Source organism: Bos grunniens, chromosome 8, assembly GCF_055505025.1.
Source record: "Bos grunniens cultivar Pamir isolate PY7600 chromosome 8, Bosgru_T2T1.0, whole genome shotgun sequence".
NCBI classification, from domain to species: Eukaryota; Metazoa; Chordata; class Mammalia; order Artiodactyla; family Bovidae; genus Bos; species Bos grunniens.
In genome coordinates this window covers 82,367,259-82,394,821 of record NC_141172.1, presented here as the reverse complement: position 1 = coordinate 82,394,821, position 27,563 = coordinate 82,367,259, and the positions used below count along the sequence as shown (strand labels likewise).

At 39.4% G+C, this 27,563-nt stretch overlaps 1 protein-coding gene across 4 annotated transcripts in view; it reads right to left on the bottom strand.

The window, feature by feature from the left end:
• Positions 1-4,461: 4,461 nt before the first annotated feature.
• Positions 4,462-27,563, bottom strand: part of ERCC6L2 (ERCC excision repair 6 like 2) — a 157,113-nt gene continuing 134,011 nt past the window's right edge. For 3 of the 4 annotated variants that reach the window (XM_086417014.1, XM_086417012.1, XM_086417013.1), the window contains 2 exons: positions 14,581-14,762; positions 4,462-6,850 (listed from right to left, as the gene is read on the bottom strand). In XM_086417014.1, the coding sequence (XP_086273140.1) occupies positions 5,878-6,850; positions 14,581-14,762 (1,155 nt within the window). In that variant the 3' untranslated portion in view covers positions 4,462-5,877. The remainder of the gene's footprint in view (positions 6,851-14,580; positions 14,763-27,563) is intronic. The other variant, XM_086417016.1, reaches the window with a different exon arrangement.

The window sequence follows — 27,563 nt, the reverse complement described above, 5'->3', positions numbered from 1 at the left end:
TCACAGAGGGGCTCGCGGACTTTCTTGTTTGCAGCTAACGGGAGATCAAGTGCCCTTGAGGCACAAGGCCCCGGAGTTTGCTTTTCATGTTTTCCATCAATACAGCCAAAACATAATTTAATTCTTTTTTTCCCCAAAGGGAGAAGGTAAACCTAATTTGGCGGATGACACCCCCTTCTTGCGAGGGCTCGGGTTGTGTGGCACCGCAGCAGAGGCTTCTACTGACGACCCTCAGCAGCGGCGGGTGGCCTGGAAACTCGCTGAGGAAAATTTAGATGAGCTTTACTTTATTTGGACCGATTTCTCCAAAGTGTCTAATATATGCCTGCCACGAGAGAGAGGAAGGCGGAACCGGGAGCGAGGTGGATTCCCCGATGGCGCTCTGGGGGAAAAGGCGTGCAGCGCCCGAGAAGCCGGGGCGGGGGCGGGGGCGGGGTGGGGACAGGGGTCCTAGCAGAGAGTAACAGGCGAGGGGGGAAAGCCCAACGGCAACCCCCTTACCCAGAGAGGGAAGTCCCTGCGTGGTGCTGCCAGTTCTCTGACATTCAGGACTTCCAGTCATTGACACTCAACTCTCAGTCTCTCCCTTGTCCCCTACCCAGCCTTTTTGCATATTTTTGAGGTTAGGTTAGTCGTCAAAAGCATTTTTTATGTTTGGCAATCCAAAGCTCCAACTTCTGTCCTAGTCCCACCATTCCTGCTCATTTGAGGTTTTAAAGGCCAAGGGAAGAAATGATGTTTTGGCCTTCCAGTTTTTTCAGGCCTGGCCACCAACCTGATCCCAGAATATGGGGGGTGATCTATTGTTATCACTCCAGCCCAACACATGCTTCTTCCCTGTTTTGCACTTCGGAATCTTACCTTTTCCACCACTCAAGAGAGCACCCTTTATTTGTGCTTGAGTTCCTTGGTGGGTCTTCTTCCCTTACTCACACACTTTCCTAGGGGACACTTCAAGGTTCCTGAGACCTGCCTGCCACCCCCCAAACATTTCCCACACACAGGCTGAGCCCTGTGGGGTCTTTTAGGACTACAGGAGTTGTTATGCCTTTCAGGGCAATGTGGCAGCTCTGGGACATTTCAGGCAGTAAATGGCACCTCTGCAAAGGCCCCACTAACTGGTCAGTTTTGCCTTTTTCCTGGCTGGTCAGTGAATTGCTGCCTCTGGGTATGACTTGCCTGGTGATATGACCTCTGCAGTCTCCCGAGTATGACATTCAGAGCTCATTCACTGGTGGCATTTCCCAATATGTGAACTAACCAGGGAAATTGGGGAGTTAAGAAGCCTGAGATGCAGTTGGATGAAGTGTTTGGGGAGACTGGGGAAAACTGATTGAGGAGGGGAATATATTAGGTTGCCGGGCAGGGCACTGGGGGCTCCATTGATACTGGTGAACAGGATGCTTGGTGGGGGCAGGTAGGAACTGACCTGGGAAAACCCTGGGGTTTTGCTAGGCAGTGCTAAAGGGAGACCATTTAGGACACTGGCACTGGGTCTGGAAGGCAGTGAATGCGCCCCCAGTGAGACAGTTGAGTGTGGCAAGCACAGTGAGGGCACTGGCAGGTGAGCAACATGGGTGGACGCTGATCACGTAAGATCAGAAGTTCCCATGACTACATGTTGACATTTATGTTTTGAGAAATGAAGATTTTTTCTGTTGTTTTTATCAATACTTTCGTAATAGTTTTAGAAAAAAGGAAAATATATACAGATTAGCTTAATGAGGCCTCTTTTGAAGTCCATCTTTCAGTCCAGAGGAACGTCTCACTTTACAAAAACTAAAGAAAAATCCAAAGTTTAAAAGATATCAGTTCAGTCACTCAGTTGTGTCCGACTCTTTGCGACTCCATGAATCGCAGCACACTAGGCCTCCCTGTCCATCACCAACTCCCAGAGTTTACCCAAACTCATGTCCATTGAGTCGGTGATACCATCTAACCATCTCATCCTCTGTCGTCCCCTTCTCCTGCCTTCAATCTTTCCCAACATCAGGGTCTTTTCAAATGAGTCAGCTCTTCACATCAGGTGGCCAAAGTACTGGAATTTCAGCTTCAGCATCAGTCCTTCCAATGAACATCCAGGACTGATTTTCTTTAGGATGGACTGGTTGGATCTCCTTGCAGTCCAAGGGACTCTCAAGAGTCGTCTCCAACACCACAGTTCAAAAGCATCGATTCTTCGGCGCTCAGCTTTCTTCACAGTCCAATTCTCACATCCATACATGACCACAGGAAAAACCATAGTCTTGACTAGATGGACCTTTGTTGGCAAAGTAATGTCTCTGCTTTTTAATATGCTGTCTATGTTGGTCATAACTTTCCTCCCAAGAATTAAGTGTCTTTTAATTTTATGGCTGCAGTCACTTAACACTCTGCAAGATCCTGTAAGTCAAGATCCTATGGTTGATCTTTAACAAAGAAAAAGTGCAGTGTCCTTTCCACCTGCCACAAACACCATGTGGAGCCAGCAAGGGAGAGGGGTGGGGCAAGGGCAGTGTATGGGGCTGTCATCCAGGGCAGACGCAGTGTCACCAGGGCTAAGACCGGTTCCTGAGCTTACGAGCCTTTCCTTTAAGGCCTTTCAGAAAGTTCTGGGTAAAGCATGTTTTGCAAAAGAAGGTGGGGATAGAACTGGGAAAGTTCACATCAATGATGATTAAATCAGAATTAGGTGAGGAGCCTAAAAAGTGCTTTGCACTCTGGGCTTGATGGCGGATGCATCTTATAGTATCTCAGGTTCACTGACATCTTCAGTAGATCCCCAATCCACTGTTAACTGGATTTATGACACAGTGACTGTGGAGCTCAGTTGCCTCACACATGAAAAACGACCTTCGAGGAAGGCATTGAATCCATTCTTTCAGATTTTGAAGATCAGTAAATGTCAAAATTTTGGGGAACTGACATATGGTTAGCAACTTTTACATCAAGTAAAGACAATGAAATAGGTGAAAAACTATATCATTTTGTAAGATTATTTTGTATCATAAAGGAAGAATAACTTCAGAATCTTAAAACTGCATAATCAATGTTAAAAACAACTATATACTTCCCTTGGCTTTCTCATATTCTATGGATTGATGAAAAGTTTATTACCAACTCATCTCTGCAAACTAAGGTTCCGTCACCTTGTACACATAGGGGCAGCTTCACTGCTTGTAGAGGACGTTAATTTACCCAACTAAGTGGTTTCAGGGCTTGAAGGGACCTCTGAGGAATTCAAGTGCAAAGATTCCACAGTATCTTGCCTCAGTTTCCAATAATGACAACTGTGTGTTGAGTGCTAGCAGCCAGAAACTGTCATTGCTTTCAAGAGAAGTAAAAAAATACAGATTGTGGCAAATAGAATCATGGAAACTTGAAGTTGGAAGGTTTTTTTAGCAATGATCTTATTCCTTTTCAAACTAATACTCCATGGAGCCACAGTAGTGCTCCTTGAATCAAAGGACCTCCATTTTAATTGTTATAATTGATGTTATAATGTTTAATTGTTATGATTGTCTTCTACTTACAGTGGACTTCAATTGCTTAAAAAAAAATGCTCGACCACCACTGATTCAGTCCATCTCTAATTTAAAGAGGCTGAAAGAAGCCCTGGGATTTGCCTGTGGTCACCTACTTAGTTGGCAGAACTTGGTAGCACACCACCAGTGGAGTAGGAAGGAAGGACTCTTGTTATATTGTCTGTTCCCATACTCATCAATGGTTGAACCAAATTTTCTCACTGCTCCATGGCAAGGAGAGTCAACCTTTACAGTTACCCTTCTGGAATGTTCTGACTGGCTCCTTTCCACACTGAACCTCATCCTCTGCTTGGCATACCGTTCCTACATGACAATTATGACAAAACATTTCACTGACAACTGTTGGAAACTCATTTCTTAACTCCAAGTCTGTATTTTTACTCCCATTTTGACCATGATTGATAAAAATCTCGTTTAATAGCATTTCACTATATTTGAAGAGTACAGAGCTAATATTTGTATGAACATCATTTTATGTTTCTAAGGTCAAGTCTATAAAAAAATTAAAAAGTACCTGATTTTATGAAAAATATATTTTTATTAAAATGACTGATATATACTCTACTGTCTGATATATAAGCTGAGTTGAAGAGGTAGCTATTTTCTTTCTGAGGTCCTGGTAGAGCTGATCCCACATCAGTCTACCAATATTTATATATTAAGTCTACCACAGACTGCACAGCACATTCATTTTGCAGCAAGCTCTTGGTGGTAAAATGTAGCATCTATTAAGTCTGGATATAATTCTGCTGCAAGTAGCAAAAAAGAAAAAAACCCAACTAAGTCTATATAACCTAAAACTGAATTTTTAAACTGTGGTTACCAATCATTAGTGATCATGAAATCAATTTAGTGGGTTATGAAAACATTAAAAAAACATACATATACAAGACCAAAATTACAACAGAAGAGAAAATATCAAAGTATGTTGCATGCCTTAAGGGTAAATATTTCATACACATTTTATTTCACTCATATATATATATATATATAACACACATATGTACTGAGTCACAAAGTAAAATATATTTCATAGCTCTCAACACTGCCCTAGAGAGTCAGGCCATTCAATGGCCATTCGGTCCCCTGAGAAAAGGTTTTTCTTTTTTTCTTTTTGTCATTTCTGAGCAGTAGCTTGACACTACAATGGCTGGGTACTCCGAAGGGCCTCTCCCCCCAGTACAGGAACAATTCAGTGTTCTCTGAGCACCACCATTTCCTGGCTCACTGCTATTTCCTGGACACTTCCTCCCATCATAGCCCTGCAAGTTCAACTGATGGAAAGTTGCCACAGAGCATCTGTGCGTGGGTCAGTAGAAGGCTCGGATCCGCTCCTATGTGCCAGGGGCTTTATAGACACGACTCTTCATAGATATGGTTTCCTTTGTTTTACTGGTAGCAGTGCCTCACCTGTACATCTAGTGCTCACAGCACAGTACACACAGGGGCTGAGTGAATGTTTCCAAACAAGTGAATTCAACAACAAGCACATTTCATTGGTTATAAAACATGTTAAATTCAACAAAATGTAAAAGTTTTAAATAAAATCAAATGTTTACTCATTTATTCATACCAAAGAGAAATACAAAAGTACTATACCAAGTTTTATATACTTGCATAAAAGTTGAGGCACTGGTGTTCTTTGGCTAATGATAATAATTATATTACTTTAGCATCATACATCATATATTGACAGTAAAGTTATACAACATTAACTCTTTGCTTTTGAGCAATTATGAGCTTACTATTTTAATATACATCATGTATTTAGTACTCATTATTACTTTTGTATAAATAATTTCATAATGGTAGCACATGATACTGAGGGAAAAGGAAAACAATTAATAATCTTCCAAATGCTAGTAAGAAAGAAACTCATTAATGTACACTTGATTTTGGGGGGGTAAGCATAATTTGGTTCTATGACTTAATGGAATCTAGGAGAATGAAACAAAGTGTTTTTAAACTGGAAGATACTCATGTTTACTAATTTCAAGCCCTTCATCTTTCATTATGAGGAAATGGCTGCACACTAGCCTAAATGACTTATCTAAGGTCACATAATTATAATGAGAGATGCCCCAGGTTTCCTAGTAACAAATCTAGGATCTTTTCCATTTCATAATAGAGGTTTATATTATAATACTATCATATATATTTTTTAAAGATCAAATCAGCTATCAAGGAAAACTAACACATGGTTAACATTTGAGACTTAAAAAAAAATCCAGAGCGAGGGTTTATTAAAAATATATATTGACAACTTTGTAACATAATTAGTGTGGAATACAGAGTTCTAAACATTGATAGCAGAAATTCATTGGTTGTAGTAATTCGTCTATATGTTAATGTATCACTCTTGTGTATTAGCTGTGCTTTCATCTGTATCACTTGAGTTAAATTTTTTCCACAAAAATTTCTCATTTGATTTCCAAAGAGAAGCTTCAAGATCCTCCTTCCTTTTGGAAGATGCAGCAAAAGGCACTTTTTCACAGAGAGTCTCTATTACTGCCAAGTCGGTGAGTTTACTAAGACTGTCGTCATTTTGGTCATTCAAGATGTCCCAGAAATCTTTTGGTCTCTGTTTCGCTTTTTCTATGGACCCAGAAAGAACCTTCTTTGGCAGCTGTGTGGGACTATTCTCATGACTTTTAAAGAGGTCATCAAGAATAGAGGTGTCACCAAGTAAGCCTACCACAGAAGTGTCTTCTAACACTGGATTTTCTATTGTTTTGTTTTCCACTTGGAAGATGGGTCCATTTCTTGAAATACCCAAACTGGTGAGATCCTGTTGGCCTTTCCCGGCATTTTCCAATTTTCCCAATTCATCTGCTCCAGACTTACTGTTCAGGGAACAGGATGCTGCAGTATCTTCGGATGCTTGGCTGCGTTCCCCACCGTCAGTCTCTTGGGTACAGCTTATAGGTAATTTCTTAGTTTCTACATCATTGGAAAGCACCTTTTTTTTACAGGAACTGTGATTTTGAAACTTAATTGATTTTTTTTTACATATGTTGGGGCTGAAAATTGGAGAAATTTTTTTGGTAGAATTTTTAAATGACAAAGTTTCAGAATCTGATGGCTGCTCTTTCATAAGAGATTGTCTTTTTTCAGACTTATTCTCGACTCTCTCTCCTTTCTCAGAGGCAGACTTAGTGCATTCTGAGGGAGAATCCACAAAAAATTCTCTTACCTCTGGATACTGAGAAGTATAAAAGTCTCTTAGCATTTTCTGTCGTTCTTCTGATGTGGCGTTAGTTACACGTTTAGCAAATTCCTTTACAGAAGACAACTTAAAATAAGAAGCCATTTCTTCAAATTGTTTTCTGAAGATTTAATGAACAAATCCAATGGTTATTTTTACTATATTTTATTTGTAAAGAACTTGTCATCAGTGTTATGCTATGTAGCAACAAAGCTATGTAAATGTATTCATTAGCATATATTATCTTAATATCACAATGAACATACATTTTGTACTTAAGAGAATGTGAACTCTTCCCTTACACTACTGAAAAAAAGTATTTTAGTTCATGAAATTACCAACTTTTTAAGTTATTCTGACTTTTATTATCAGGTATTTCTTGGGAATTGTATGATCCCAGCATGCTGCTCTTCCAATCAGACAATTTATGACTTACAGCAGAATTATAATTTATATAATGTTTGAAAATCTATATTGCACACAAGATACATGAAATAAAATTGTCAAAGAGGGTATCAATAAATAGAAAAGAGAAAATGCTCAAAAATTAATAGTTTTTAAGAATTTTTCTCTTCTATATCCTTTTTTCTCTTTCTTCCACAAATACAACATAGAAATTTCACATGCCTTTTTGATGAGCCTAAAGGGAAGTTCTAGGAGACCGGGGTTTGATCCCTGGGTTGGGAAGTTCCTCTGGAGAAGGGAATGGCAATCCACTCCAGTATTCTTGCCTGGAGAATCCCATAGACAGAGAAGCCTGGCGGGCCACAGTCCATGGGGTCACAAGAGTCAGACACGACTGAGCGAATAACATACACACACACACACACGCACACACACAAAGGGAAGTTCTAAACTGATAAGTCTAGATTCTTTCTGTTTTGATCTGATGGATCTGCCCTTCAGTATAGGTAACTAATGTCAGATGGTATCTGAAGAAATGAGTTTCAGAGTTAGCGTCAGATATTAATAAAAGCCGTTGAAGAACTGTGTCTTCTGAAACCCTAATAAAGATGGAAGTGGAAAGCTTGTTTAGGAACCCTGGGCACTAGACTCTGCTCCTTTCCCCAGGTAAGGGTTCTATAGACTGAACTGCGCCACCCACCTCAAATCCATATTTTGAAGCCCTAAACCCCAATGTGACTGTATTTGGAGATGGGGGCCTTTAGGAGGTAATTAAGGTTAAAAGAGGTCATAAAAAGTCACCAGAAGACTTCTCTGGTGGTCCACTGGTAAAGAATCGGCTGCCAATGCAGGAATCACAGGTTCAATCCCTGGTCTGGGAAGATGCCACATGCCATGGAGCAACTAAACCTGTGTGCCATAACTACTGAGGCTGTGCTCCAGAGCCTGTGCTCCGCCACAAGAGACGCCCCCGCGAGGCGAAGCCTGTGCTCCGCCACAAGAGACGCTTCCGCGAGGAGAAGCCTGTGCTCCGCCACAAGAGACGCTTCCGCGAGGAGAAGCCTGTGCTCCGCCACAAGAGACGCTTCCGCGAGGAGAAGCCTGTGCTCCGCCACAAGAGACGCTTCCGCGAGGAGAAGCCTGTGCTCCGCCACAAGAGACACCCCCGCGAGGAGAAGCCCATGCACGGCAACTAGAGAGAGCCTGCACGCAGCAACAAAGACTCAGTACGGCCAAAAATTAATAAATAAATGAAATTTTAGGGGGAAAAAAGTCACCAGTGAGCTCTCTCTGCCATAGGAGGACACAGTGAGAAGGTGGCCATCTGTAAGCCAGGAAGAAAGCTCTTACCAGGAATCCAATCAGCTGGCACCCTGATCTCGGGACTTCCCAGGCTTCAGTACTGTGAGAAACATATTTCTGTCTTTTAAGCTGCAGCCTGTGGTATTCCGCCCAGGCAGACTAAGAAGGTTTTCCTTTGCTGATGCTGAGTTTAGGCCATGAATCAGGAAAGCTCACTGTTTATAAATGTTTTTATAAACAAAAGCTACAGATGATGCTGCAGCAAATGATTAAAAGTCCCCAAATTGAAGACTTACATCTATTTTTATATAATATTTCCTTAAAACTTCGATTTATTGACTGAAAAAATATTTATAGAGCTCTCTTATCTGCAAGGCACTGTAAGAGAAACTATACAACAGTCAACAAATCCCAGTTCCCTGTCTTCAAGGAGTTTATAGTCTGGTTGGCAGAGACAGATACATGAAGATCAAACCAGAAGGGAAGGATAAATCCTATGATGAAGGTAAATATGATACCCTGTTGGCACCCACAAAAGGGGTGTCTAAGCCAGTGACTGGTAGTGGGCTGGATAGCAGGGACGGCTTTGCTGCTGTCACCTCAAGCCAGTCAGGTAAAGATGAGCCAAGAAGCCTCCTGCAGAGAGAGGGAACGTGCACAGGCCCAGTTCCAAGAAGACGTGGTGGACAGAGGGGCAGGAGGAACTGCCAAGGAAGAGGATGCAAATCATGAGGGGTCTGTATGCCAATTTCAGAAGTTTGAATTTCATTCTGTACACAACAGAGAATCCTGAGGGTAAAAAAATGTGATTTTTAAAATGTACATAAACAGGAGCTTTACTTAAAGCCACTCTTATTTTTGCCACTGAGACCAGGGTGTATAAAGTTTGTGTTTCCTTTGATTTTAGCGGCAACCCATAGCATATACTCAGGACTTTCTTTTGTAGTTTCAGATGAGCACCCTGGCTTCTAGTCCTCACCACACTGGTCCTGTTACTTATTTCCAAATCCAGGCACTAGCTATGCCTGATCAACAGTCACTCTCATTGCCAAGAGAATATTTACAATAACACAAAAACAAGTTTCCAAATTTCTGTCCTGGGTATGGCCCATGTCCCTGTTGTAAAGCATCAAGTATGTTCTTAAGAGGTTCCAGTCTCAACCTCACAGGAAGTAATGATGTATCATTATTTTGTTTATTAATCACTTCTGAATCCATTTTCATGGCCTTTCTAAGAAATATTTGTGCTGTGAAGATTAAGTTATTGGCAAAGTTACAGGCTAATGTCTTTTGTTTATCTGAGACTTGGTGGTGTATCAGCAGTTGCCAAAGTACGTTCCCCTTTGCTGTGCTGACCTCACCTGTGACCCCATGCTTCTGTCAGCTCTGGGAGGAGAGGTGCTTCTGACCTTATTCTGTCTGAGTGTTACACCAGGATACCGGGCTGTGTGATTACCCTTTACAGGATGAGTTATGATTACAGTTCATTTTATTTTCGCTTTCTAAACTTGCTTTCATAATTCTCGGTCTTTAAAAGAGTTTTCTTTAAATATTTAACGACTGCAAGGTACAACCAGGGGATACAAGCTAGCCACTTTGTGATGAAAATTTGTAGACACTCATAACCCACATAGGGAAAGGGGTGTGGGTGGGGGAAGAAATCAAAGTTGGGTATCTTTGTCTTTCAGCAAGTAGATGAAGAGTAAGTAGCTGTGGAAAAATTCAATTCCTCTCCTTGTTCTTGAGGAACTGAAGGAGAAGGGGTGGAAACACAGCTAAAAACCATGCTGTTTCTGCCTGAACTTTCTGAAGTGAAGGTAGGACTGAAACTTCATTCAGATGATCCACGGGACTGCATCATGGTATAAATTCTTGACTCACATAGAGTAGGATGGTTAACAGAAAAGAGGTGCCAGAAGTTCGGGCGCTGATCCCTAGCTCAGATGTTGGCATTCTAATATTAGACGCCTTTCACCTTTTTATTTAGCATGAGACATTTATCCTGAGGCTAAGATAGAGAAAAAAAAAACAGGTAAAAAATAATCATTGTTAATTCTTTCTTCCTTCGTTCCTTCCTTTCTTTTAATTTTTTGGCCGTGTTGCGAGGCATACAGGATCTTAGTTCCCCCACCAGGGTTTGAACCCAGGCCTTCTGCAGTGCAAGTGTGGAGTCTTAACCACTAGACTACCAGGGCACTCCCAATACTTTTATTTTTATATACAGTGCCAAAGGGGATAAGATGCTTTTGCTTCTCAAAGACTGGTAAAAATGTATATAGTTGGCCTTCTGACTAAACAACTGCCCGTACAAAACTGCCCCAACTTTACTCCAAATCACTGCTGTAAATATGTCTGTGAGGAGCTGCAATGCTGCAGCAGTGTGGGATGTTCAGCTTTCTGGGCAATGGTGGGCAGCTCAGGGGTGTGATCCAATCTGCCACACCAGGACCTGAGGAGCTAAGGGGCCAGTTGCCTGGGAGTTGCCAAAACCCTGAGGGAAGCATCTGGAACATACAGAGCAACCAGCACTTTCCTATTGTCTGTAGAAGCCATCAGGACCAACTGGAGCTTGCCTCCTCTCCCTGCTTACCTCAGTCACTACGCCACAGTTACCCTGACCACTGGCTTCTCATCCTCCTCCTGGCCTCTACAGCCTTGATCTAATCTAATCCCTCATCCTTCCAGACCATTCCTTGGTGCCCCTGGAATCAGGCTATGATCTACCATCTCTCCTGTGTCTTCTACCCAAGGAATCCCTCTGTCTGCTCCTGATACTGCCTCCTCCTATGCAGCTTTCACCAGTCAAAATTCTTATACCTCCCATCCTTAAGCCTTAGAGTTCAAGCTTCCCACTGCTGTTTCCATATTATTTTTTCTTAAAAACTCCTCCCAATCTTAAAGGTTCATGCTATCCAGCTTAACCATTCTCACTCCCACCCCATCTTATTAACTGACTTCCTAGTTGCTCCCTGCTGGAGACTGACACTCAAGATCCTGGATTAACGTTGCTTCCTTTCCCATCTTCTGCCATCATTCTTGGTAACATCAGTATCCGTGTGGATGTCCCACCCAACTCCTGGCCCATTAGTTTCTTTACCTCACTGCCAAAGACTCAATTTCATGTCAGGTCCGTATTGCTAAGATCATACCACTAATGTCATTACCATTAACTGCACAACTTCCAAATTCCTGAATTCAATCATATGCTCCAGTTCAACTACTCAATTATCCCCATGACAACTGTGTTGGATTGTACTTTTCATCTCATCAAGTCCTCCAATTTGCTGACTCTTCTGCATTCTTCACTATCATCAACATCCCTTTGTTGAGTTTAGGTTCAACTTTATAATCACTTCTTTGCACACATCCTTCATCTTCCTTTCTTTCTTCTCCTTCTCCTTGTAAAACTCAGCTGTTTCCCTATTCTGTGTCTGCAATGAGCAATTGAAACTTGAATGAAGTCTGTACAACTGCACAGATGGTTTTACTGTAATGACTCTCAAAGAGGGACTTAACATCACTCAGGAATTCTAGCCCCATAAGCTTGCTTTACTACTTTATAAATTACTTCTTTCATAATTTCTCTTTCCTCCAATTTTTCTCCCTCAATACTGATGCTTTAATTCTCAATTAATTAAGGAAATACCCATTGTATCTGTGCCTTTCTTTACGCCTTTCTCTTGTTGTTCAGTTGCTCAGTCATACCCGACTCTTTGCAGCTCCATGGACTGCAGCATGCCAGTTTTTCCTGTCCTTCACCATGTCCCGGAGCTTGCTCAAACTCGTGTCCATTGAGTTGGTGATGCCATCCAATCATCTCATCCTCTGTCGTCCCCTTCTCCTCCTGCCTTCAATCTTTCCCAGCATCCGGGTCTTATTTTCCAATGAGTTGGCTCTCTGAATCAGGTGACCAAAGTACTGAAGCTTTAGCTTCAGCATCAGTCCTTCCAATGAATATTCAGGGTTGATTTCTTTTAGGATTGACTGGTTGGATCTCCTTTCAGTCCCAGGGACTCTCAGGAGTCTTCTCCAACACCACAGTTCAAAAGCATCAATTCTTCAGCACCCACCCTTCTTTATGGTCCAACTCTCACATCCATACGTGACTACTAGAAAAACCATAGCTTTGACTCTACCGACTTAGTCATAACACCATCTCCATTGTAATGTCTCTGCTTTTTACTATGCTGTTTAGGTTGTCCCTTTCTCTTAGTACCTCTCAAAGGCTAGACCTTCACCTGTGGTCTGGATCCCACGTTCTTATGCCTTCAGGACTTCACTCTTTCCGTTGTCACCTCCCTGGCATAATCTCTTTTTCCCCTATTGGTCTTTTTCCTTGATACACAAACAGGTTCTTGTGGGTTGGCAATCTTACAGAAAAACCTGAATGAACTTTTTGGCCAACCCAATATTATCTTCTCAACTTAAAAACAAACTACCCTTGATCCCACAGTGCCCTTCAGCTACTGCCAGTTTCCCCATCCAGATTTAAGGAGGAGTCCCAGGGGCTTGCCCTTTCACTGCCTGCCCACCTCACCTTGGCATCTGCCTACTTAGAGTGCTCACGTGAAGGCGACCAGAATCCTTCAGCTCCAGGGGCTTTCCCCCTTCTGCTTCTGGTCCTCAGCAGTAGTCAATAAAGTCAGTGTTCCCTCCTTTCTGAAGCCTTCACTTCTCTTGGACTTCAGGGTCTCACACAGGGCCTCCTATGCAGCAGGAGTACGTAGTCACCTTCCAGGCTCAGTCCTGGGGCTTCTCCTCTCCTCTCTGTGTTCTGTTCCTAGGCTGCTCACACAGTCTATGGCTGTAAAGACCATTTGTAATCTATTTCTAATCTCTATGCTGATAACTTCCAAATTTAGATCTCCAGTCCCAAAATCTCAGGGTAGCATTATCCACTGCCTATGTGACATTTCCCCACATCCTCAAATTTAATATGAGCGAAAGAGAACTCTTGATTTTTTTTTCACTCCAACCTTTTGTCTCTCCTAGTTTTCCCTATTCAGTGAGTCCAATCTGTTGTTTAAGGCAGAAAATTGGGAGTAAACTTGTCTTCTGTCTTTCCCAACAACCAGTTCAACACCGAACTGAATTTATCCAATTGGCTCTGTCTCCCCGGTAACTACTCTACTCTAGCAAACCACCACCACCTAGTTCCTTATAGTTTCCCCTAGTCTGCTCTGCCCTCTTCCAGGCAGAAGCTGGAAAAACCTTTTAGAAACATTAATACATCAAATCATGTCATGCTTCAGCAATTTCTACTGTGGTTGGAACAAAATCCAAATTCTTTTCTACAGTCTACAAGGCTTTGCATGCTCCAGCCTCATTTATGTCTCTCCCTTCATCTCATGCCATTCTCTCCTTGATTTATTCTGCACTAAGTACACTAGCCTTCTCTCAAAGGCCCCTCCCTCTTCAGAAAGTTCTCACTCTGTTCTTTGCCTGATTATCCTTCAAGTCTTAACTCACACGTCACTCGTGTAGAGAGCTCTTCCCTGACTACCCGCCAGAAAGGAAGTGGTGCCCCTCCTGATCCCACTATTCTCTATAAAGGAAGCTGTCCATTTCTTTCCTATAACACACTATTTCATAATTATTTATAAGTTTTTTTATTTTTGAAAATTCTATGGTTTGATGCCAAACCTCATCTCACTGTACTGTAAGCGCTTTGTCTCTTTTTTGACACTGTATATTCAGCACTTAGCACAATGCCTGAGTGCGTATCAGGTGCTCAATAAATATTCAACGACTAAATGAATAGAATGCACTGAAGTATTTCATTTACCTATATAAAATTTACCTATTTCATTTACCTGTATTTCATCTTTTATCAATTCAGGGATTAACCTTCTTAAAACACTGAAACATTTCAGATTTTTTTTTCGCCATGCTGCAAAGCTTGTGGAATCTTAGTTCCCCAACCAGTGATTGAACCCGGGCCACCACAGTGCAAGTGTCGAGTTCTAACCACTGGATTACGAGGGAATTTGGGGATTTATTTTTTAAAGTGTACAAATTCAGACTTTCCTGAAATATTCAGATGCTAAGCATAGTTAAAATTCAAATAATTTGTGTATGTAACTAGGTAGTTATATTTCTTTTGAGAACTATTCACAAAGCCAGGTGTTATTACATGCGACATACCTGCGGATCCCCTTCGGTGTTTCTCCAATTATGAAGGTGGTCTGGTCTATTCGGCAGACTTTTTTCTTCTTCTGGCTTACAGGGTGTGAAATGTAAAGAGGAAATGAAATGCTGCCCTCACTTGGTGGTTGGCATTCCTTTGTATGTGTTGATATATTGCCCTTCATTTTTTCCTTATGTGTCTGAAACAAGGGATGAGAGCAAAAACTGAAAAAATATTCATTTTTAGTCAAATAAGGAGTCTGTCTTACTTTTTCCCAATATTCTTTACAAGCCTGTATATCATATTCATGGGCTTCCCTCGTAGCTCTGTCGGTAAAGAATCTGCCTGCAATGCAGGAGTCCTGGGTTTGATTCCTGGGGTGGGAAGATCCCCTGGAGAAGGAAATGGCCACCCAATCCAGTATTATTGCCTGGAGAATCCCATGGACAGAGGAGCCTGGCAAGCTACAGCCCATGGGTTTGCAAGAGTCAGACACAACTTAGCAACTAAACCAACAAACCATATCATATTCTCCAAGTGATAATCATTGCCAGACCTTGTTAGATCTTTAAAAAGATACTACATTTAGCAGTAATGTGATGCTTCTATTTTCATTAAGATATATGCTAAAGATATATCTTTCTTAAAGATATACTAAAGGTAATGGTAATATGGTGTTTCTACTGTCAAGACTGTGGGTATACTGATACACATGCTGGCATCTACTTTCCTAAATAAGGATACAAATTAGTGATGTAAATAATGGTATAAAATGAGATATTTAAAAACTTTTAATTTAGTAATTTTTCTCAATATTACTAAGCAGAATTTCAGTTATTTAATCTTATATAAGTAGTCAGACTTTTTAAAATAACAATCTTTATATGATAATGAAATAAACTATTTTCATAAATCCTACTTCAATCTCTACTGAGTTGCAAGAAGTAATTGTTAAGATGTTTACCATAAGGCATTGAAATTACAGAGAGAATCATATTTATTTTATAGACTAAGGGTTTCTTGCTTAACACAAATTGTTAAAAATAGTGCGTCAAGAAAAAATAATTGTAAACTGTATGATTCCAATTTCCCTGATAAAATGATATGGTGAATATGTGGAAAGTCCCCATCTCATTTCAAAAAAGAGAAATGTGTGCATGCTCAGTCGTTCAGTCATGGACTCTTTTGTGACCCCATGGACTGTAGCCTGCCAGGCACCTCTGTCTGTGGAATTCTCCAGGCAAGAATACTAGAGTGGGTAGCCATTCCCTTCTCCAGGGGATCTTCCAGACCCAGGGATTGAACCTGGGTCTCTGGCCTCTCCTGTACTGGCAGGTGGATTCTTTACCACTGAGCCACCTGGGAAATATTGGATGCAATTTGACAACAACAATAAAGTTATATTTGAGCTCAAAAATAAGAAGGGAAAATCTCTAGATGCCCAAATTAAAGTAACATAGCAGCAGGTGGGAGCTGAAGCTCAGCAGCCCCCAAGGATGGGTCCTAAGTTCCGGACTACAGGACTCCATGTGTAGAGGGAAAATGGAAAAGATTTAACTCTCTGAGTTAAACAATCAACAAACCAAAAACACAGCAGGAATTAAAAGGATATCCAATTTTCAAATTAAAGCTAGGAAAGCCCGAACTGGGGCACAGGATAGAAACAGGCTACTTTTTTGGTCTTGATAGAATCACTGGTGAAAACATGTCCAGCCTGTGCGATTTGTGGAACACACTTGTATTGTAAGGAAAATCTAAGCTAAAAACCAGCATAAAAAACTAGCCCAGAATCAGTGAAAACCATAGATCTCAATGAGGGGTAAATACAAAAACATAACATAGGAACACTTTTTAAGTTTAGGGAATGCTTGTGATTCTAAGTGGGGGGCACAGGGGGAAGAGCTCAGGTAAAATTATAAAGAACATACAAAATCCACTAACATGAAAGTGGGCAGATACAATAAATGTGAGAATCTGTATCTGAGGAATTATAGATTACAAAGCAATGTGAAAGAGACTTTAAATCATTAGCATGTCCAGAAAAATAAAGGAAGTACTAGGTATTATAAAACACCAGATCTGAGAAAGAACCAAATACAAACTCTAGAAGGGAAACATAGGTTTGGAAAAAGACGATATAGAAACAAACTTAAAATATGTGTTAAGAAGCAGGCTAACTAGCCTTACAATGATAGTTTATAAACTGGTAGAATAAATTACTCAGAATGCTGTGCAGAGATTAAAAAAGAAAAACAAGAAAGAAAAATTAAAAGACAGAAGACCTGTCAGAAGATAAACCATATTTATAAAATATTAGAAGGATAGAATAGAGAAAATAGAAGAGATAATGCCAAAGATATAATGGCAGAGAATAAGAAGGCACAAATCTTCAAACTAAAGAAGGAGAATCTCTAGTGTGAAAAATAAAAGTAAATCTGTACCTTGTTATGTCACAGAAGAGAGACTATCTTATAAACAGAGAAAAAAGATAAGCTATTCCACAAAGAAATAATAATCAAACTAAAGGCAGACTTCTCATTGCTTCTACTAGTATCACCATCACTGCCACCAGAAGACCGTGAGGTCATCTTCAACATGCAGGGAGGAAAAAAAACCTACCAATCTAGAATTCTACACCCAGTTAAACTACCATTTAAGAAATTTGCAGGCATACAAATACTGCAAAACACAGATTAGTAATTCTCAGTAAGACAACTATTCTTTCTTTTATAGGTGTTCAATGGGATTGAAGTAGTACATATCATTGAATGTGGCTGGGGAATGGCTTTCATTCCACATACACTTACAAAGCACCTATTATGTTCCTGCCACTATGCAATGTAGTTGAGAACCAAAATATTTACATACACAAAGAGGCTTGTATTCTTAAGGGACTTAAAAATGCTGAGTTACCCCTCCCTTTTTAAGATGGCACATTTAGTTTATTCCTTTTAAAAATTAAATCACTTATCTCTTTAATTTATATTAATTTCATTGAAATAAACTGAACAAGAGAAATAATTGTATTTTTTATTTTTAAAGCAAACCATTCCTAATGAAAAGAAACAGACTTCTTCAAAATCTACTGTGATTCAGATGGGCATCACAAAATGCCAGGCTGTCAGTTTGAACTAGGGCTTTGCATCAGTCAGTAATGCTGAAAGTACTTTCCTCAAAGACATCATTTCCTAAATTTTAAAACATTAATAAAGAGAGAAAAATTTTCATCACTAAACATAAATTTGAAAGAGATTTGATGCATTTACTTCACGTCACAAGAAAATAAGATGAATTTTTAAAGTTCCTAATAAAAAAGCTTTGATGATTCCCAAGAAATAATTGTCCATTATTATAAGGAGGGATGGTAATGTCTATGTGGGGATAAAGGGAATAAGCCAAAAGAGAAGGAACTGGGCCAACCAGGAACATGCCCTCCTCATATACCATAATTTCTGAAGTCATGGAGAAATCATGCCAAGCAATGGCAATCTTCAATTATTTACATGATTACTCTGGGTCTTTCTGACTCTGGAAGTATTATAAAACTCATATTTCAAACCCCAGATACATTTTTTCTTAAATTAGTTTTACATATTCTTCAGGAAAATTCAACTTTTCCAATCATAGCTATCAGACATGTGAATTTTAAATTTATGACAAATATTCTGCACTTTAAAATCTGATTATTTTAGATAATAATGCAAACAGAAAAGCATTTTTCTCTCACATGGGCTCAATATTCCATCTTTTATTTAAAAAAAATAGGTTCAGATTTCCATTTTAGTAGGGCAGTTTAACACTTACTGAAACAAGGCTGTGAAACAGAATTTCGTTTACTAATTTGTTTAATAAACACTTTGATGCCCTTGTTATAAAAGCTGGTGTCACTATTTTGTAGTAAAACAGTATCTTTTACAATAGATAATATAAGGAAAATAGTGACATAATGCAGTTGCAATTCCAGGGGCAGTTATAATTTATTATAAAGCAAAGTACAAGGCCTGTGACCAAGATGAAAAGATTTCAAATTATGTGAAATAAGATGCAAACTCATTTACTACCACTTATGTCAAAGCTGGGAAGTCGTACGACACTGGCGCAACAGTATGAAGTAGCAACAGTAATGAAAGGTCAAGAAATGAAAAATTCAGTAAAATGAGCTGGATTAAGAATTTAAAAGATAATATTATTGCTTCTTAACATTATGGTAGAAGGTAAGACTGCCAGCTCAGGAAAGCAAAATAAATCCACTCTTTCCACCAGAGAACAGAATGGCCAATAGCTGGAACTCTATGTATGTATTCAACAGGAAATTTTGAGATCATTTAACATGAAGAAAGCAGAAAGCCCAGTTTCCATAAAAACCGCTAACTGATAGTAAACTTTTTTTCCCTAAAAAGTTGCTTCAAAATTATCCAAGATTTGCTTTGAGGAATTATCTCTACACTCCATGATGCTGATGTAGGTTTCCTTCTTCTTAAGATTTATGGTTATAATGTCAAGGAGGAAATTACGAAGAGAAGAACTTTGCATAGTATTTGTATAATATAAATATGTCTGCTAATAAGTATTTTACAAAGCTTGGCACTGAGTTTAATTTATAACAGTAACTGCTATGTTCATGATTATTTTCGTAAATTATTGGATATTGTTAGGTACGTCTACTATGGTACTTTTATGAAAATAATCAAATTTAACTTATGGAATATTTATTAAAAATAAAATTCAGTAAGTGTAAAGAGTATAGTAATTATTTCTAAATAATGTAAATATATAGTTAAGAAATCCATTTGATGATGCGATTAACTGAATGGAAATGTGGGGTTACTTGTGCTGTGCTGTGCTAAGTCACTTGGGTCATGTCCAACTCTACCAGGCTCCTCTGTCCATGGGATTCTCCAGGCAAGAATACTGGAGTGGGCTGCCATGCCCTCCTCCAGGGGATCTTCCCAACCAGGGATAAAACCCAGGTCTCCCGCACTGCAGGCGGATTCTTTACCAGCTGTGCTATCAGAGAAGCTCCATGGGTTACTTAAGAAAGCTAAATCTATCAGAGAATATTGAAATAATTCCAATTTATGAGTAGTAATATATCTTTCTCCTTTGGCTGTTTCCTATGTGGAGCAGCCAACTGAAAGTTGAAAAGTAGAGGAAAAATTCTCTCCCTTCAGAATTAAACAGGTCTAAAAAGGTAAAAGGTAGGCCATGGCTAACTGTGTTAAATCCTAATCTGATTTATATAATTAAAAAAATTTAAATGTTATTGTCAGAAAAAGAAATATTTGTTATTAAAAACAAAATTCAGAATATGAAAATTATTTAATTCAATCAAAAACACTAAATATATATTATTTCTACAAGTGGTAATTATTTTAATATATTTTGGCCAAAATAATCTCCTTACCTATCCACAATTAAGTGTTTACTGTGGAAATGGCTCACTTCAAAGACTTCATAAATATCTACTTTTTAAAAAATTGAAGCATAGTTCATTTACAATATTATATTAGTTTTAGGTATAAAACATAGTAATTCATTATTTTTTATAGATATATACTCCATTTAAAATTATTAGAAAACACAATAATATGCTATGCTGCACAATATATCATGAATATCTGCTTTGACTTAATTTTGATAAAAATATGAAATCATTCATTTTTCTAATGTCTCTATAAAATACATTTGAAAATACATCATTAAAATTACTATTGAAACATGTATAAAGTATACATTCTGTAAAATAAAAGCTATAATTTTAAGTTGTAAAAGATATACATTAGGATTATAACAAATAAGAGGGTACATTTACAGGGAAGCATTTCTTCTTTTAGAGTAGCCAAAATGAATTGACACTAGACCTAGTCAACTATATACAATCCTCAACAATTTATTTATTTCTTATTGTAAAGTTTTAGATTTATATTGATTCTAGGAGGAATCTTTAGATTAATAGTATGAGACATTTATAAGACTTTTGATAGGATCTTTTTTCTTTTAATCCCCAAGTGTACTGTCTGTATTACAAGGCATTAGACCTAAGCAGATGGTGATTGCAGCCATGAAATTAAAAGACGCTTACTCCTTGGAAGGAAAGTTATGACCAACCTAGACAGCATATTCAAAAGCAGAGACATTACTTTGCCAACAAAGGTCCATCTAGTCAAGGCTATGGTTTTTCCAGGGGTCATATATGGATGTGAGAGTTCGACTGTGAAGAAAGCTGCGCGCCGAAGAATTGATGCTTTTGAACTGTGGTTTTGGAGAAGATTTGGACTGCAAGGAGATCCAACCAGTCCATTCTAAAGGAGATTGGTCCTGGGTGTTCTTTGGAAGGAATGATCCTAAAGCTGAAACTCCAGTCCTTTGGCCACATCATGCGAAGAGTTGACTCATTAGAAAAGACTCTGATGCTGGGAGGGATCGGGGGCAGGAGGAGAAGGGGATGACAGAGGATGAGATGGCTAGATGGCATCATTGACTCGATGGACATGAGTTTGAGTGAACTCTGGGAGTTGGTGACGGACAGGGAGGCCTGGCGTGCTGCGATTCACGGGGTCGCAAAGAGTTGGACATGACTGAGAGACTGAACTGAACTGAACTGAGACCTAAGCCAATAGCATTATTTTAATTGAACTGAAAAAAGAAAATAAGGTATACATAGATTTTCAATTGAAAGAGTTAGAAGAAATAAAAAATGAAAAAGTTTGCAAATAATCTTTGTTGCCAGTGTACTGAGAATAGGAAAAAAGGGAATATTCCCCCTACCTCACAGCCATATGACTACATTAGCATTTTTCTATTTACTCTGCTACATATGAAATTAAACTTTACATAATAGAAAACTTCCCAGGTGACTCAGTGGTAAAGAATCTGCCTGCAATGCAGGAGACACAGGTTGGATCCCTGGGTTAGATCCCCTGGAGAAGGAATTGGCAACCCACTGCAGTATTCTTGCCTGGGAAATCCCATGAACAGAGGAGCCTGGCAGGCTATACTTCATGGGGGTAGCAAAAGAGTTGGACACGACTTAGCAACTAGACAACAATAACAACAACAAATAGAAAACTTCACTGGAATAGTGCAGAGAATGTGGTCTTTTAAATATATATTTTTTTTAATTTAAAAAATAAATTAAAAAAATTTATCTATTAATTAATTTTTGTCTGTGCTTGGTCTTCGTTGCTGCTTAAACTTTTCTCTAGCTGCAATGTGAGACCTTCTCACTGCGGTGGCTTCTCTTGTTGCAGAGAAAAGGCTCTAGGCATGTGGGCTTCAGTAGGCGCAGCACGTGGGCTCAATAGTTGCGGATCCTAGGCTCTTGAGCACAGTCTCAGTAGTTGCGGTGTACACAAGCTTAGTTACTCCGAGGCATGTGGGATCTTCTCGGATCAGGGGTCAAACCTATGTCTCCTGCACTGGCAAGTGGGTTTTTACCACTGACTCATCAGGAAAGCCTCAGTGCAGAGAATGTTTAAGGAAAAAAAAAAACCCTCTTTCTTTGAAGTAAAAAATAATTTTGGAGGCAAATTACTAAAGAACTATAGAGGGCATCTAGATAGGAAGAGCAAGGAAAAGGGAAAAGTTGATAGGGATCAGTTTTCCCATACACACCCACCTATGGGCAACAAATGGGGCAGGAAGCATTACAATTCAGGAGACCGAGTTTCAAAAACAACCACGAATGGCCTCTAGTTTCCATTTTGGCAGGAGAAATACTATTGTAATCTGTGCCATCTTTCTTAATCTCTTTGAGGCTAATTACTGGAGACACATTCATAGCTGGTGCAGATAATGCAGATTCCTATTCTGATCATTTGTACCCCTCACAAAATAGAGGAAACTTTGAAGTGGATAATGTATGATGAAAAACAGCCTGATAGGATGGGTAGCCTGTCTGTTGTAGGCTACCAGGAGGTCGTGAAATTTTTATTAAGCAATTTTGAATCTGTCTGCTGAGCTGGTTTTTCTCACCTTAGAAAACATATTACAGAACATACACCAGAACAAAGAGCAATGTGTATTTAACAGCCACATTCACCATTTTTTTCCATAATCAAATGATTAGCCTTGATTTTTTGCTGTTGTTGTTTAGTTGCTAAGTCATGTCTGACTCTTTTATGACCCCATGGACTGTAGCCCACCAGGGAAGTCCTTAGCCTTGATTAGTCATTGAGAAAATGGAAATCAGGGAGGACATTTTCAAAGGCAATGGAAGGTCCCAATGGCTCTGACCTATTGAGAAGCCTGAGTTTGGATCCTAAGAATCACCAGAGGATCTGCCCCTTCCAGGAAGGTTCACTTGTTCCTGAGAATAGCACAGACTGTCAGAGCTGGGCACGTTGTATAGCCAAAGTCCCTCACATTGGTCTGATCACACTAACTTTGCCACAAAGACTTTTTTTTAAAAAAGTGCTCTTTCACTTTTTTTCTTCATTAAACCTTAAATAGTTAAGTCTGAGAGGCAGCAATGCTTTGGTTTACACATTTGTTCAAACAAAAGATTAAAAAAGAAATCTCTCTTTGGGTAAAGGCCAAACCCTGTAAACACATAAAAAAAGTCATAAACTTGCTTGTCTTTGCAAAGCAGGGAATCAGGAGTTCTATAAAAACATAGAGCACATGTAAATAAATTCATTCAAATGGCACCTGAGAGTCCAAAATGACAAAGAACTTCAAGGATCTTTGTACAATTGTGAAAAAGTCCTTATCCTTCAAGTGATCATTCAAAATTTCTGCCTGGAGGTAGAAAATATTACTGTAAATGCAGTTTTCCAATACTCAACAAAAACCAAAGGCAACTGTGAGATACCCCTGAACTGCCTTCACTCAGACTCTGGAGAAAAGCCAGCTGGTTAGAGGACCCACCACAAATATACAATGAAGTATAATTTTCTGCATATGTTTAAAACTGTCATTCAAATCTGAAAAAACAAACTTAGATTCAAATTCAAACCTTCCCTCCCTCCCCTTTTTTTAGGTGGTAAAGGGAGATTAAAGTTTGTAATTATGGGTCTGTTTTCCTCCTGGAAGGAGTAACAGTTACAATTCAGTTTTATATATATATAGATACGTATGTATTTTCTTTTTTGGTAGTACTTTGCTTTCAGAGTGAGCCACAAAAGGACAGGCTGCCCTGAGCCTAGCTTCCTTTTTTTTGTGCACAACATCCATTTCTCACTGTCCAAGAAACTCATCTATTTGAAAGAACAAAGCGATGGCCTCTGGAGTACAGCTGACTACTGTGGGGCACACACCATAAACAGAAATGCAGAAGCCCTGTCTCCCTGGGACCTGGGAACCTGGAGGGACTGCCACAGCAGTCAACCTGTAGGAAAGGGCCAGGTGAGACGGTGGCAATCACCTTCAAAAAAGCCTGCGGACCAGCAATGGGGAGTTTCTGCTAATATAATCTCAGACCTTCATGGGAGGATGGCCAGGCAGTAGATTCCCCTCAATACTTCCTACACACAAAGGCTAGAGCAAGATCTAGGGCCTTCTGGGGTAGCTGTCTGAGCAAGGACTCGGCACTACAAGCCCTGGTGTCTAGGCCTTCCTTGGTCATTTATTGCATAAATTTGGGAAAAGTCTTTTTTCCTTTTTTTAAAAAATCTTTTTGAGCCTCCTTATCCTAAGGAGTAATAAGGGATTTGGAGATCAGGATCTAGGGGATAAGAATTTGGATCCGGGACCCCTATCAGTCTCTTCCATATTTAAAGTTCACAATTCTACTAGTCTTTTTTAGGATCTCCAGTAAGTTGTAATGAATAAGGTCCTTAGCATCTTATAATCCTGACTAAATTTTAAATCTTTACATATAATATTTATGTTAATATAAAAATGTCTATAAAGATTACTTGAAGGTTCTACACTAAATACTACTTGTTAGTGAAAAGACCACGGAAGGGTGGTGCTGATGGAAAAATTTTAAAGTCTTTCTTGGCAGGCACCTGCCCCTGCTTGCCTTTCCAGTGGCTGGCACTTCCCACAGGGAGCTTAGGCTCTCACTTCCTTCCTCTAGGCCTCCAACTAGAGTAAGTGTAGGCTTCTATGTAGGCTGATTCAGTTACAAGGCTATGGATGGCTCTCCAGTGTCTAGGAAAGAACATTTCAAGCACCGAGCCACAAATGACACTGGGACACTGTTACTAGTTGTGAAGCTGGATGCAGATTATTGTTTATAATCAAGTACTGAAAACTGAATAATTCTCCTTTTTAGGGAATTAGAGTAGGTTTCATATAACCACATCATTTTCAGTCTCTTCTATTCTGATATGCTTTCATGAGCCATGTAGCAGAGGAAGTTAAGTGTTCACACAGAGAAAGGCCAACTGAAAGTATGTTCCACTAGAACTGAATTTAATAATCAAGCGACCCTGTCCACATGGTCTAAGATGGCAATTCTGAAACTTTTTGGTTTTAGGACCGTTGTATAGTTTAAAAATTAATGAGGACCCCAAAGAGATTTTGTTTATGTGGGTTATATCTACTGCAAATTTAAAACAATTAATTTATTAAAAATAAAAATAATTACGTGTTAACTTAAATAACTCTTTTTACCAACAAAAAGTTTATATTTTCCAAGGCAAACAAACAGAAAACTAACCAGAAGACTGACTATATTTTACATTTTTACAAATGTCTTTAGTAGCTGGCTTAATGAAAGACAGCTAGGTTCTCATATCTGCTTCTGCATTCAGTCTGCTGCAACAATACCGTCTTAGTTGGAGTATATGAATAAAACCAGCTTCATATAGATATATAATTGAAAAAGGGAAGAATATCTTCATAGCCTTTTCAGATAACTATAGATATTCTTTTTTGATACTTTATAAAAATTCAATCAAGGTTAGTTTCATGTAATATTTGAAACCATATCAGAATTTTTTACATTACTAAAATGAAAATTCATTGGTATATTTTGTACTTTGGCTGAATTTTTTCCCTATGCATGATTTTGTAATATAATTCACTGTTCATCTGGAAAACAGTAAGTCAGTTATGCGTATCTTCAAAATGTTGACACATTCAAATTATACAACATCAAAAAAGCATATTTGTTATTAAATATTTAGATATTGGGAATGGGTTATGGTCATGTGCTCAGGAAAGGCTGATTGCCCTCTCAGTTCTTAGCGGATGAACTGAGATTAATCAAGCCCGAATTACGTCCTGCCAGAAAGATTTTCCTCCAGAACAAAGGGAGAGACACATGAAGAGGAGCACAGCTTCCTGTCCTTGGATACATTTGTATGAGGAAACAGGTTCTTGAGATGTAGCATGTAACATGTAGATGTAACATGAGGAAAAAGGCTTCATGGAACTAAAAATTAACTGGCTAAGGACAGTGGAGAAGAAAATCAGAGAGGCTGATATCTTATGATGTCACTGGACTGTAGCATTACGCCTGGAAATATTTCCCTCCAGACTTGCTATTATGTGAATTAGTTAACAGCCTATTGCATAGGTTATTTTCAGATGGTTATTCTATTCTATGCTACTGAATGCATCCTGTGAAATGAAGTGAAAGTCACTCAGTCATGTCCGACTCTTTGCGATCCCATACAGTCCATGGAATTCTCTAGGCCAGAATACTGGAGTGGGTAGCCTTTCCCTTCTGCAGATATATATAAGGTGTCACATAATACAACAAGTGCTAGAGCATACATACATGCATATACACACACAAGTAAAGATGAATTTGAGGAAAACATTTACATCGCTTCGGAGAAGACAGAGAAGAACTGTCACTAATGATACAAGGAGTTGGAGTTCAACAGGCAGACACAGGTAGAATGGAATTTTAAACAAAAGAAACACAAGAGCAAAGACATGGAAGGGTAAAAATCCACGGTATGCTTGAAGACTGATTCATAAACTGAAGGATGACTAGGAAGAACCTGTTCAGCTTGCTACCCTCAGGGTCTAGTACAGTGCCCGGCACAAAGTTACTGTCAGTAATGCTGAATGAGTGAATCAGAATGAGACTGGAAAAGCAGGCTAGCACCAAATTGAGACAAGCCTTACATGCCACAGAATAAAGACAACAAAACAGATATTTTATAGAACTTTGGAACACAGAAAATTACTCCCCAAAGTGACTGCTTGGATGGGGATATCTTTCTGACACCATTCTCCATGTTCTCCCTTCTGGAGTGGGTTTCCTATGCCAGAACTATGGTCAACAGATGACAGATAATGAGTGAAGATGAAGAATACCAGCATTTATGCTGTTCTTCCCTGGTGGCTCAGAGGAATGCGGGAGACCTGGGTTTGATCCCTGAGTTGGGAAGATCCCCTGGAGAAGGAAATGGCAACCCACTCCAGTACTCTTGCCTGGAGAATCCCATGGAGGGAGAGAAGCCTGGTAGGCTACAGTCCATGGGGTCACAAAAGAGTCAGACATGACTGAGCGACTTCACTTTCACTTTTCACTTTAAAATGATTAATGTCTTTATATCATCTGCTAGAATATTCCTTTTAACATTAATATGTGGAGCCTATACTCACAGTGAAAATTGTTGTGGGCATCTGCATTATGTAGTAATTTCTTGCAGGAATTACTAGTAACAAATGTTTTCTGAACTTCCACTCTGTATTGCCTGTTGCTAAGTGGTGATGCTAATGAACATGTACGCCGTGGTCCCGATCCTTAACAAGTTTGTAACATACATGAGAAGAGAGCAAACACTAACATGGCGTCCACTACGTCTACAGTGATGATAGGCACAGAGAACGGGTGTGGAAGGAGCTTGGAATAGAGTGATCTCCAAAAACTGAGGTTTTATGGAGGGAGTGAAACTTGAATTGGGAGTGAAGGATCAGCCAGTAGATGATTTGGTTGGAGGTGTAGACTGAGTAAGTTTATTGAAGACCATGAATGACAGGCAAACCTGAGACTATTTCTAATTCAGATAAGGAGGGATTGTTTCCCTTGGCTGATTATAAATACATTTAGTAGCTCTGAACAATGCCAAGTCATTGCCAGAGGATTTTTAGG